General features: G+C 38.8%; 1 protein-coding gene across 2 annotated transcripts in view; it reads right to left on the bottom strand.

The window, feature by feature from the left end:
* Positions 1–1,290: 1,290 nt before the first annotated feature.
* Positions 1,291–14,312, bottom strand: part of gne (glucosamine (UDP-N-acetyl)-2-epimerase/N-acetylmannosamine kinase) — a 35,377-nt gene continuing 22,355 nt past the window's right edge. For both annotated transcript variants that reach the window (XM_041784842.1, XM_041784841.1), the window contains exons 2-14: positions 11,341–11,412; positions 10,353–10,501; positions 10,005–10,251; positions 9,197–9,404; positions 8,960–9,112; positions 8,617–8,829; positions 7,533–7,620; positions 5,996–6,206; positions 4,532–4,661; positions 4,221–4,442; positions 3,180–3,362; positions 2,725–2,841; positions 1,291–2,508 (exon numbers count right to left, since the gene is read on the bottom strand). In XM_041784842.1, coding sequence (XP_041640776.1) covers positions 2,273–2,508; positions 2,725–2,841; positions 3,180–3,362; positions 4,221–4,442; positions 4,532–4,661; positions 5,996–6,206; positions 7,533–7,620; positions 8,617–8,829; positions 8,960–9,112; positions 9,197–9,404; positions 10,005–10,251; positions 10,353–10,501; positions 11,341–11,394 — 2,211 coding nt within the window. In that variant the 5' untranslated portion in view covers positions 11,395–11,412 and the 3' untranslated portion in view covers positions 1,291–2,272. The remainder of the gene's footprint in view (positions 2,509–2,724; positions 2,842–3,179; positions 3,363–4,220; positions 4,443–4,531; positions 4,662–5,995; positions 6,207–7,532; positions 7,621–8,616; positions 8,830–8,959; positions 9,113–9,196; positions 9,405–10,004; positions 10,252–10,352; positions 10,502–11,340; positions 11,413–14,312) is intronic.

Below are 14,312 nucleotides of genomic sequence, written 5' to 3' on the forward strand. Positions count from 1 at the left end.
GGGAGCAACCAATCACAAACAAGGATCGTCGATTGACAGTTCAGCGCTCCAATATCTGAATGGCTTATTGAAAATTGAACCAATCAAATTTGTGAACCCTCCCGCATACGAGTCCCATGACCCGTTTCGTGCTGTCAGGAGCTATGAGACAAGTCCGCAGTCTGAGATCAGGAGAAATTAAACGCCCGTATGTTTTTAACGTTACACTTGCAAGGAAAGAATTCTACAATTAACACATAGGATAAGACTACACTCAGAGGGTCTGTTATCAGTCATTTAAATGAAAAAATGTTTTTCCATATGCGTTCATGTACTTGCAAATATTGTCAGAGGGATAATGACTATAAATTAAATCAAAAGAAACTGGAACATAAAAGGGAATCCTGACTATCTTTACTTTTTCTAAAGTCGCATTAAACATTTATGCGCAGGCGAAACTGAGAGAGCCATGCATCTTGTGACGTCACAAGTTACCCCATAATATCCTTTATTTTGGAAAATACGTGGCTTTGTGTTTTGCATTGTACCAAAGATTAAATGTTTGTTGTCTGTAATGAAAAATGGTAGCCAGATGTTGGGATATTCTTCTACATTTCTAAGCCTTTGGATCCATTCTGAAATTAAATAATTAATGTAAATGGTGCCCTCAGATATTTGATTCGTGGTGTTGAACACTGGAAAGAAAGATGTACATCTCCAGTCATTTAACAGATTTTGCCAATTAGAAATCTCTACTTTGGGTTCAGTACATCTCTCTGCAGGAGATATATTTGTTTCCACGTCAGGTCTTAGAACCTGATTTACCATCTGTCAAACATCAACTGAGTATTTGGTCTTCTCTTTCATAATCGGTTAGTGAAGCTCCGGGGTAGGGTTTTCTCCGTCCAGCCCAAGTATACTGCCCTAGTAGTTAATTATTAACAAAGGGCTCAGGTGACAAGAAAGGAATCATTTGACTTGAGGTTTCTGCATGGAGTAAATAAGAGTATAGCCCATATTGATGTAAATCACCGTCAAGCACTTTCAAGGATTTCAGAGCTACTGTATTTCCTTTTTTTTGCTAAACTTATCATTAAATTACTACAAACTCTTTGCTCTTTAACTCCAATAAAACATAAACTCATTTATAAATGATGAACTTAATATCATCTCATGCTTGACTCAGTGAAAGAAACAACCATTACGAAGTGCAGGAACTAAGCTATTTCAACTACAAAATCTGAGTTTTCAATTATGCTAATATCGTCAAAGTTTTGACTTCAACACACAAAATGAAGACATTAAACGACAAAATGTTTAATAATTTATTTGGACAGAAACCAAACCAAATTACAAAGTAGTTCTTCAAAATCACAATAAGCCTGTAACATAAACTACAGTATAGGATAATACATACAAATAAACTATAACTTTTTAGATAAATTATATCTAAACAATGCATTAAAAACTTTAGAAATTACTTTCAATGTTTGTAAGGTCTGTGGCAACGTGTAAAAAAGAAACTTAATCCGACTCGGGCAAATAATTCAGCTTCAGGCCCTCATCGTACTGTAGCAGCCATAAACATTTCATTAACATAATCCAATAAAGTTTTTAAACCAAATTTACAAGAAATCCTTTGAAATACAAAGACCCTCTTAACCTCACCACAAATGATTCACTTCCCCCTCCCACACCTCGAATAATTTAATTAATAATAAGACATGGAAATGTAACATATTAAAGGAATCTCTTGTCCAAAAATGAGAATGGAAATTTAAACAAAATATGTAGAAAAGTGGGTCAAAGAGTGATGCAGAAGAACTGTAAGGAAGCTACAGGAGAATGATTCAGAACTCTTTTGGTCACAAATGAAACCAATTTTTCCCTTCAGCACTATAAGGCATCTCAGATTGAGTAAATTCTTCTCTGGACTGATTATTTTGGCCTGAAGTGGATTTTTACTCAAAAGCAGATGCTTATCTACTCAATGATAATCCTAAGGTGTGATTTCACTTTGACAAAGTAGAAAAAAGAGTGACAGGATATCTGGTCCCTGCACTGGACCCACTTTACATTTTTCACAGGCTGTGTACCTGCAATTATCTGGAGCAGCAGTACATTTTAAAAATGCATTTGACTCGTGGCAATGACATTATAGTTTAAACGCACTGAAGCTTTCAAAAGTATCCTTTAGAAATGCTTGCATATCTACCTTGGCCCTACAGGTATGAGCTTCAGACAGAGTCATATCGCAAGTAGCTGTGTGTTTTAAATAAGAGCGTTACATCCTTCAGTATATCCTCCTTGTTGCATAATCTAACACCATGCTAGCTGCTCCGAGTAAAGCTGGCTCCTCCAAGTGTGATACGACAACTTTGATGTTCTGAGCAGAGACCAGGGCTTTCTCTGAGATGATGTTCTGCACTGGAGCCTGGTAGTAAGAGGCCAGCACCCCCGAAAGAATCACCAGAGAGGGGTTCATCATGTGGAGGATGTTCACGATACCCATACCCAGAGCTGTGGAGGCTATTGAGCGGAAGAGAAAGACGGGTAGAAATTAGTTTCTTTTACTCCTATGGGAAACTTCATTATCTCCAAGTGACTTAATGTGACAAAAGTGACTTAATGTCATATACTGTATCTGTTGGCTCTTTGAAATGTTTTAGTGCAGAAAAAGGCAAAAGTTGTCATGTTCTCTAATAAGTTTATCCAAATTAGCATGTTTGTTTTTTATGCTGTTACCTTTGTTGATAACAGCCTCAGCTCTGGAATTCCCCAGTTTTGCAGCACTGATGAGGTGTGCGGCAGTAATTGGCTCTGCCTGCTGCATATCCATTCCCTCCACCTTCAGCAGCTCCTCTGAGAGAGACACAGATGAAAAGATGTACATTTTAAATGTGGACAGCGAGCGTCCAGTGCTGTGCAACATCTAATGCACAAGTGCTGTTAGCGCACAGTGCAATTTGAATATAATAAATGGCCAAAGAAATTTCACAAATTTCCTTCAACCAACCAATTCAACCAACCCAGGTTCAATTCACTGCTCAGTAAGAGTCTAATGTTTTAAGAATATTCAAACAAATATGCTCACAACTTCCTTCAGCATTATGGGAAATTATTTTTTTGGTATGTTTAATTCCTTTAACTGAGACTAGGTACATCCTCTGAAGCTTTACACACAAAAACAAATGTCTCACCATCATGTAGCCTTTTGGCCTCTTTCTGCAGAGCCATGCCAGATGCGTAGGCCTCTATACATCCTCTGCTGCCACATGAACACTCGGGGCCATCAAGTGAAACCACAATGTGACCCAGCTCTGCAGCGCAGAAGGTACTGCCATGGACCAGTTCATTCTGATGGATAATTCCTCCTCCAACACCTGCACAGAGAATCAGATTTTTTCAGACTGATAGAACAATCTAGTTATTGGTCTATGAGTTAATCAGAGATGTGCATGCAATCAGCTATTTAGTGTCTTCTCACCTAGACAGTATAAACATGAAGCCCTGTGAAGCCCAAAAGTGGCAGACACCATACTGAAAGTCTTGACTCTAGTTAACTTCAAGACAATTGAGAAGTAGGTAGGAAAAGAGACAGAGAGCTGAGGCATGCTGAATGAAATTTTTGTTGCTGAAACATGCATAGCTCCTTGTCCATCCTGTGATCCAGACAACCTTTAAAAATATTGTGAAAATGGCCAACACACTGAGGTCTGTTATGGGATTTAGATACAGTGGAGCTGTCAGCCTACAATGTGTCTGCCTGTCAGTCAAATTATCCATGCCCCTTAGCCTGAGTATGATTGAACGGGTGAGTAATGAATATTCTTATCAAATTTAAAAAAGCTATTGAAATCCAAACTATTTTTTACCAGAACGTGGTGCTAATAGGTAGGTGTTAATAGGGGTGTAAAAACACTTCTAAGTCATTGCAGTCATGGTTATCCAAAGCTTGATTCAACAGGGGCAACTGGATTTGGTTCAGGTTCTTGAAGGTGAAAAAGCTTGTTCAAATCTAAAATGGACTGAGGCCGGAGCTAGAAATATAAGCGTAAACCCTTACAATTTATTTACGCCATCAACATGAACAATTAGTTCTGCTGTAACTTGCTTGCTTCTTCGGCTGACAAACAAAGGTGAGACTCTACCACTAACGAGGCTCTTTCCTCCCCAACAACACTTTTTTTAAACTTATAACAGACAAAACACTAAATGACTCACTCAGTGAAATCTCCCACCTGTTCCTGTGATGACAGTCACAAAGTTCTCCACTCCCTTGCCATGACCAAATTTCTTCTCAGCCAGAGCAGCACAGTTGCCGTCATTGTCGACCCAAACGGGAAGGCGCAGAGCTTCAGAGATAGGTGTTCTCAGGTCCACCGAGGACCACTCCTGAATTAGCTTAGTGGAGTGAAGGACTACACCTTCCTGTGGATTCACACGCCCACCTGTGGACACTCCTGACGAGTAGAGAGGGAGCTTTAAGAAAATAATTTCATGAGTTTGAGAATTGATGAAAATGTGAGTGGGAGAGTGTGTTCATTCATACCGACACCAAGTAATCTACAGTTGAGGCAGACAGCATCTCGTGATGCATCCATACAAAGCTTTATTAAGAGCTGCATCCTGGCCTCGTAGGTCTTTGGATTCGGTTGAATGTACTTCTTTATGATCTTACCCTGAAAAGAGAGGGGAGAGGTGAGGAGAGGAAGGGACAAACAGATGGAGGGAAGAATTAAAAGTAAGGAAAATCACTTTTTTATAGTTAAGGCCCTTTCTGAAATCTTGGCTGTGGGCAATATTTAACCATTTAAATGCCTACGGAGTAATTGCTAAGATTTTCCTGTTTGATAGCTAGTTCTGAAGCTTTTATTTGTTATATAAAGTGAAGGAACTTGCTGCTAATTCAACCTGGCAGAGCTTAACACCCACACCAAAACAGAACACCAGCCCACACACCAACCAAACATACAGTATGCAGTCAAACAGATAACTGCCATCAACACTTGTTATGTGAAGCCATCGATAGTCACTCTCAGATTAGGCTTTTGCTTAGTTAAATGATGATGTGTTACTGTTATTTTCATTGGTCCACAGACTTAATGCAACTTCCAGTTTTTTCTCAAATAATCAAAAGTTAACCTTGCAAAGCAGATGGATACATCCATTTCCTTGTTTCTCACTGGCTAATCCATCTTGCAAAGTTCCTGTCTGAACCGTTTGGGCCCGGTTAGAAAGTGACAGGACCAATCAGCGATGAGGGGCAGTACATTCAGGCGCGGCGGAATCGTGACGCAAGCAAGCAGCAACAAGAGGCCAGCGCAGTTATGGTGGAAGAACTTAGGATGGATGCTGCTAAAGCACCAGTTCTATCAGAACTTGACATTTCTTTGTTAAAAGAAGAACAAAGAACAGCATTGAGCTGTTTTCTTTTCAAAAATGACAAAAGTCATGTACTGACATGTCTATAGTCGCCATGGTTCGCGTTTTTTCCTTGGTAGCTGCACACATGCACCTCGGTTGCAGCTATGTCACGTGTTTTGTTGCTCTGATTGGCCCGTAAAGATGTGACAGACAGAACGTTCATCCTATCACACTGAGTTAGTTTCAAATCTTCTGCCCTTTCCCAAAAGCTTAGTATTGAAGGTTTTCCAGATGGATGCGTGAAACAAATCCATCTGACGTGTCAGGTTAATCAAAATTAACAATGATGATAATTTGGAAAAGTAATTTAAACAAAAATGGCAATATTCAAGATCTGGATTTAAATCCACTTCAAATATTTTTGGCTTCTTACTACTATGTACATAAGAGCCTGAATTACATTGTTTTCGAGTTTCCAGTACTTAAAAAAGGCTGATGTAACACTGAATCGCTCCTTAAGTTATATTAACAACACACCTTCTGTTAGACCCCCTTTGTCTAAAACTAAAATTTTGCCTTCATAATTTTAGTTGGGATTAAGGCTAATGAAGAAACATAGAAACATTATATTATTAATGACATCAGTTACCCTCTGGCAGACGATAGCCACTCTGAGGTTGGTTCCTCCCAGGTCAACAGCCAGAGCCGTCTGTGTCTCCAGGATGTGATCGATGTCCTGGGAGATGGAGTCTTTCACTGGGGGGAAACAGAAAGTCTTCTGGAGGGGCTCATCCAGGTCAATGGTTCGCAGAAACTTCAGAATACGAGGAACTGCATTGCCGTCACCATAGATTTTAGAGCTGATGGGGGAGGGAAAATACGTCTACTTTGAAAATATTTACCATTGAACCATTCTCTTCAGATACAATGAAGGTTTATGTTATCAAACATCTTTTCTTCAATCAGTCTTACAGGAAATGATTCGGGTGTATTTTTTTTTTCATCCTGAACCAGTTAAGTACACACAGTCACAAGATGAATATGTCTGGAGATACATAGGACAGTATTTACCCAGCAATCTAGGTGGCAGTGATGCTAGTAAGTGTTTGCTAACCATTAATGAAAAAACAAAAAAGAAGAGGAAGAAGCAGACGCATCAAAAAACACGGAGAAAAGTTAGCTTCAGTCGCAATAGCAGCTGAGCAACGAGAGCAGAGAGGGTCAAGGACATTACTGTTGTTGATTCATTTTGGAGTCTAGATGAAGAGATGGAGCAGTACAGAACACAAGCTACAAGTATGTATTATTGTGCTCTGCTCAGACTCTGTTCCAATGTCCTATCCAGTGCTTACATTAGCCAGTATGAGGTCCTTCATTGATGTGCACAAGTCATGGTTTTGCATAAGTAGCCACTGCAGCAGCTACTCACTAAAAACTATGTGATGCCACGGTACACTTCATGAATCATAAAAATTATATATTTCTCTGAAATGCGCACATTTTATTCAGTATTTTTAATGTTGTACGTATATCAGATTTTCAAATAAGTGTGAACTGTTAGAAAATAATAAAGGGAAACTTGATTTAAAAAATCTCATCATCAAAGCTAGTTGAGGCAGTTCCAATAATATATCTGTATTTTCTCATTGAGCCATAACTACTGTGCATGCTACCCTCACTGACTCATCATATGGGAGCTTTGATGCCAACACTGGTTACTGATATAAGTTGACAAAATTCCCGAGTTCATCAACACCAACAAACTGACTGTGTTGTTATTCTTTTACCTTAAAATGTTCAGACATTGATATCAAGATTAATGTATAAAGTCATTTTTCACTTGAAAGAACAGATGGAAACATGGTCTACAGAGAAAACCACACAAAACGAGGTCCCTAAACGGCTTGAAACTAACGTGAAACACAAACAAGGATTTACTGCTGTCAAAAACACACATCGATTTGAAATGTTTTTATCATTTAGAGCCAAACAAAATTGCTCAAAACACAAGTGACCTTACCAAAACTATTCTCAAGTGTAGTATCATGCTCTTTCATAGTTACGAGTGAACCTAATTTTAACAGCCTCAGACCCCCCGAAATCTCTGGCAATCCCCCAAGGGGTCCCAGACCTCAGGTTGGGAACCACTGCTCTAGAGACTGAGACAGACAGCACTCAGATCGTACCAGGGATATCTCTTTCCAAACTGCAGCTCCAGAGCATGGAAGATCTTATTCTGTGAGTCGGCATCTCTGACATGAAGGACATTTTCACCTGGCAGTGAGATAACATGAACACAGTTGTTAACATAAAGAACTTTAAATGGATCCATAAAACTGCTTTCATATAAATGAGTACTAATGTTCAGCAGAGAAATATAAAGACACTATTATAACTTTAAGATTTTCCCTAATACTTGTAATATTTGTTATGAAAGGATTTGCCATTTTAACTTGATGTCTACTATTATTTACACCTATTTTTCATTAAAATTCACTTATATGCATGTAAGAGGCTCATTGTTTCAGCACCCTTTCTCAGTTACATACTTGGTTTAATGTCTCTGGTAGAGAGTCACCCATATCTTGCAAATAAGTTGACTAATTAGGTGTCTTTTAGACTTTGATGGACATCAACATCTTCTAAAGGCTTGTCTGGTTGACAAAGTAGAACTTGTAATACACAAATTCACCAACCAGATTCTACTCTTTAATATCAACAATACTTCCTGGACTACATTATTCATTTTTTTTCACCAGTTTAACTCAAAACAACCATTGAATTATCACATTCATGCTGTGAATCCATAGTAATTCCACCCAGTGACTCAAAAAATTTACTTTCTGATGTGTGCATGGGTAGGCCATCTACAATTAGTGATGGGTGTCGAAATCCAGCACTAACATGGCACAATTACCAATACATTCAATACAAACCACTAATGAAAGCCAAGAAAATTGTTATGGAATTTGTGTGATTTATGTGTCAGGTTACACTAGTGTCTTTTTCTTATCCCATATTCGACTGGCATCTTATAAAGATAATTCTGTGACTTATTTACAATACCCAGACAGATACCAATACTTATTTACTAGACAAATATCAGCTTCATAACATAACTTCTGAAACAAATCTGTAACCAATTTTTACAGTGCTTTACCTAACACCTGCACATCTGATGTTGAACCGTCCTCCTGTTGAGGAGACGTCAGAAATACAAATAAGGCAGAGGCAGCTGGTTACCACAGTTTAATTTTCTGTCGAACTGACCTGTTTCTCTGCCAGTTTGTCTTGATCCCAGGTTGATGACAGGTGTGCCAAAGGCCCCGGCCTCTCGTACCCCACAGCTGCTGTTTCCGATCATGCAGCCAGCGTGGCACACCAGCTGGATGAACTGTTCAAAGGGAATGTGCTTCACTGCTCGAAAATTGGGGTGCTGCTCGATGCCCTTCTTTCGCATCACACGCACCATCTCCTTACTTCCTGTTCAGTAAGAAGGGGCACAACACAGGTGCATTAATGACAATGCAAGAAACAACCATCTACTTTTTAAAAATACCCAAATACTTGTGGTTCTAAGCAATACAAATGAACTCAAGACAGTAAGACAAACCAGCATCTATGTTGGGGAAGAGGATGAGGGTCTTTTTGTTGAAGGAGATCAGAGCGTCCAGCATCAGATCGTAGATCTTGATGGATCTCTGGATGTCGGTGGTAACTGGGTGCTGCAAAGCCACTATGTAGTCATGATCCTGCACATTGTCACCTGCAATAATGAGTCTCCCACAGTCAATAACCTCTAACTGTGACATCTCACATTATATTTGTGTCCCATGACTACCCAGCATACCCAGCCAGCTCTTGATCACATCATGGTAGTCATCTCGGCGATGAGTGGACAGCAGCTTGTCATATGAAGGGCAGCCAGCCAGCAGGATGCGAGAGTGGTCCTCACACATGGCGATGAGGTGCTGCTCTGCAGTGCGTGTGCAGCAGGCGTGGTAATGGGCCAGTTTACTGATGGCATGGCGGATCGAGTCATCAATTGTACCACTCACCTGGAAGACAAAAGGCAACAGAGAAAATCCGTTCAATGTTTCCTGTTATTTTCTGACAAGTATGCATCATGTGTTATGCACTTTGTTTGCACCAATTATTTTCTTCTATTTAAAAGTACAAAGAGGTATAACTTAATACACTGCAGAAGGTGAACTACTATATTTCCTGCATAGTCTGGAAATATATGAAGTATAACTTTGATCAGGGGTTCTCAAAATTCTCAGCCTGCAACCCCCAAAAATAAAGGTGCAAGAGACCCCACTGTACCTGAAGGTGTTTGAGGCATAGTTGAATGCAGCAATGAAAAGTCAAGAATAATCATGTGCTGACTTAGATTTGAAAGTTTTTTTCAAACATTATTTTGATTTTAGTATATATCTCACCAAAAAACCATGCCTTTACATTATACCTAATTTCATGCATACATTTTTATTAAAAATGGGTAAAATAAACAATTTGATGAATTGAATTTTTGAAATAATTTTGAAATATTCTCTGGGGTTTTTTTTGGAGGCATCTGGGGACCCCCTCTCAGTGTCTCAAAATCCAAACCCCCATGTTAAGATCCACTGACTCTGATCATAGTATCTCTCTCTGACCTCTCCTCCCTCCAGATGAAGTATTCTGATGTTCATCAGTGCTGCAGCGGTGGCTAGAGCCAGTGCGTCAAAACGGTCACCGTGGACAACCAGGATGTCAGGTTGCAACCTCTGCAGGACATCAGGGAGCTTTACGAGAGCCAGACCAACACTCTCCACCATGGCTGCCTCATCTTCTCCTCTCACAATGGTGTGAAGCTTGGAGCTGATGTCAAAGTCATCCTGCTCGATCATACGAAAAGTGTTTCTGCAGAAAGTAAATAAGAGAAAGATGAGATATTTGACAAAATCTCAGCTGCACTGTTGCTGAGGCTTCTTTAAGGTTTCTGTTGTTTCAGCTGGTCTTACCCGTAATCATCAATGAGATGAGAGCCGAGCACCACAACTTCCAGGTCAAACTCATCGGGGTGCGATTTGATCCCAAACATTATGGGGGCCAGCTTGGAGTAGTCTGCTCTGTTGCATGTTGCCACACAAACTCTCAACTTTCTTTGACACTTCAACAAAGACAGACAAAACACATTATCACAAACACACACACAGATCATTAGCTGACTTGATTTTTTTTTTTAGCTAACACAGAGAAAAAGTTTTCTTCTGCAAACTCAAGACCTACCTTTTTACTCTGGCTTTTAAGTAAAATTTCCAATAGGTTTCATTTAATATTTTAATTTTTAGGACTGCCTACCGTCACTTTGTTATAGGATTTTAGCCTAACCTCTAGTGTTTCCTCATTCTTAACTTTAAGATAGTGTTTCCTCAGTGTGCACGCTCCTGCATGCTCCTGTGTGTAAGGGATCCATTATGTACATGACACATCTGCCAAGGTATGGACTACTGAGTGGGGAAGAGGATGGGGTTACTGGGTGGGCGGGCTTGAAATAATGTATTTTCTTTAAATTGGATGTTGTGTGTAAAGCACTTTGTGCTACATTGCACTGTATAAAAAGCGCTATATAAATAAAGATTGATTGGAACAACCATCTTTGATTGAAAGATGGTTGCAAAAATTGATTGAAACAAACAAGATTGATTGAAACAAAGACTGATTGAAACAACCATCAGGCTCCGCTCCCACCGGGAGCCTGGTAGCTGGAGAGGTTCCATCATGTCCTGAGCACTGCTGAAGTGTCCTTGAGCAAGGCACTGAATCCCCCAACAGCTCACGGCAGCGCTTAGCAAGGCCATCACTGTATATGTGTGTAATATGTAAAAGCAACTAAACAGTGTAAACTGTGTATTTCCCTTCGGGGATGAATGAAGTACGACTTTACTTTATCTTCATATAACTCTGTGAATTAATGACAGACTTCATTTAAGAAAAACAAATCCATACCTGATTCTGTCCATCCATGTTTTTCCTCTCCATCTTGTCTCTGCTTCTCTGCATTCTCAGATAGTAGAGCTCCTAAAAAAGGGAGAAAAAACAGAGTGAGATATTGTATTAGTTTTTAAAACATTTTATTAACCATAGATTTCAATACAAATCCACCCACATGTCATACTCACTTGGGCCTTCCAAACATTCAGATGCTGTTGCATGAAGACACAACAAGGCTACACTAAAAAGGGTTTTAATTAACATTTTACAATACATGCTCACATATTCTTCTATAGGTGGAAAACATGCTGCAGTGCTTTGCATGACAAAGCAAAGGTCATGCTCACACCTGGTACACTCTGGTCACATGACAGAAGGAAACTGCTCTGGAGCGTGGATCATTTACTTAACATTTATTGTTCTATTAATCTGACAGAAGAGCCACCCAATCAGCGAAAACGGTATTAAAATAAACTGGAAGCGATGCTGCCAGCTTTGTCAGTCCATTCAAATTAAATTCTACCATTTCACATCAGTTTTATCTTAATGCAACTCAAAAAAACAAAACAAAATAACTTTCCTGTCTGTGTTCAAAAAGTGTGACATGTCCACATCTCTGATCTTTCTCCTTCAGCCATTTGACCTCTGATGTTGTGTTGAAACTTGTCCCATGGGAAGCAGCTTTGCTTTCTGTTTATTGGCTGTTCAGCTGCATGGCGGCAGAATAATGAAATGGTGACAGGGTACATCGCTAGGTGCTATTTCTCCTAACCAGACAGCTTTCAAACCTATATATCAGTCCCTATAGCTTAAAATCAGAGGTGGGTAGTAACGCGTTACATTTACTCCGTCACATGTACTTGAGTAGTTTTTTTGAAAAATCCTTCTTCTGGGAGTAGTTATTGAGAAGAGTACTTTTTACTTCTACTCCGTTACACTGTGCATGCACTGGTCGCTACTTTTACTTGTCTATAATGCATTTTCATTGAGTATTTTTTACACTCCGTTAAGCTCTCACAGCAGCATGAGGTAAAATCTTCAGCACCGCAGAGTAAACAGAGGAGTGACCCCTCCCCCTTAACTATCAACAGTAATACCTGTGTCTCCTTCAAAGGAGCATGTTCATCCCTGGTCCAACATCAAGACTCCTTGCTTTTCAAACGACGAGGAACAACAGCCACATAATGCGCTGCCTACTGTGTCTACCTAAAACGATGGAAATGTCAAGCTTCAAAAATAGCACATCAAATCTAAGAAAGCACGTTATGGTAAGTGAGCTTAACAAGCTAACGACTGCACTGCTGGTTAGCTAAATGTGTAAGTTCAAATCTCTATTTTAACTTGCAGACTGCAAAGACACAGTTGTGTCAGTGATAAATTATGTCATGTGTCCAACCACCTATGCAACAATGCCATGATACTATTATCATGTGCATGTAGCATATCTCTCATATCAGTGATTATACCTAAAATGGTTATAACGTGGGGCTAGTGGGCCAGTTCTCTTTGGCTTTAAGAAGTGTCAGTTTGGCTTGCCAAATTTGTTGAGTGAAAATCAGGAAAAAAATTTACAAGTTGGAGGTAAAAAGTAAAAAATAAATTTAAAAAAGGGCCAAAAGTCAGAAATGAGGACATTTATAAGATAGATTTTATAAATATGAGTCAAAAATCATTAATACATGATAAAATTTAATGATTAAAAAAGTAAGAAATGCAAGGTACAAATGTATGTATGGATTTTCTCATTATATTGAATTTTTCATCTCATAATTGTGATTAACAAACATAACTTGACAGCTGCTTTGGGTATTAATTTGCATTTTTTTATTTCTTGTAACTATTTCGGCAAGTTCTGTCACTTTATTTATGACAATGTGCAGTTTACATTACTACCCCTGAATACGTTTTAATAAATTACACAAAATGAAGTTACTCACTATTTGACTAGTTTTTTAATGAGGGACTTATTTACTCTTACTCAAGTACTTATTTTTATGAGTACTGTTGGATATTAGCCTATATCCTGAAACTGGTGTGTGGGATTATTGACCCCGGCAGGGGTTCTGGTCAGAGACCACAGGGTCATCAGATGGATTTCATCTTTTACTGAAACAATCGGGTTTGTACAGATCAGTGCTTTCCTTTAATGACTGAAATAAATATAAGGCACAAATAAATATGTCTGATTAGGTTCTTCACTTATAATAACATTAACTTAAGCATTAAATGCTTTCTAAAGAAATATTAAGACATAAACAGTTGTAACTTGTCAATGAACTCACATCTGTATGGATTCACACGGCCAGTGATTAGCAAAGAGAAGTTAGGAAGCTAGTTAGTTAGCTTAGCACTCAGAAGCTACTTACTTAATATATTCTGCAAATAACATCAGAATATAAATCTTTAATAGTTAAGAAAACATCATACAAACAGAGTATGAACTTATATTTCTTGTGTTAATCTTAAAGTACAACATAACTCACATCATCAGTGACTTCTGCACCGATGGAGACTGCATGAAGAATAGTTAACAGCGCAAAATTACGTTAAAACAGGAAGCAGAAATAGCTGTTCTTTCAAAGTAAAATTTAAAAATAAAAGCCTCTAAACCAAATGTCTCTAAACATGAAGAATTCTTAACAAGTACATTTAATTCTACTTGAGTAATTATTAGGGGTGGGCATCACTAGTTGCCCGCGATACGATATTATCACGATACTTGGATCCCAAGTCAATATTATTGCAATTTTTAACATTTTGCAATACAGTGAGTATTGCGATACCATATATTGCGATGTATTGCGATCTAGACAATTTTTTTAACTGCTTAGCTAATTTAGCATTAGCCTTCCCCTCATGTTTGTTGCATTTCCACAGTGTTTTATTTTCATGTAGCACTTCTTGCAAACCTCATGTGTCATGTCCATCTCATTTGTGCCCTGCTTGCATTCCTATTGTCCTTTCCCTGGTGCTGCTATGTTTGTTGT

Source organism: Cheilinus undulatus, linkage group 4 (assembly GCF_018320785.1).
Source record: "Cheilinus undulatus linkage group 4, ASM1832078v1, whole genome shotgun sequence".
NCBI lineage: Eukaryota > Metazoa > Chordata > Actinopteri > Labriformes > Labridae > Cheilinus > Cheilinus undulatus.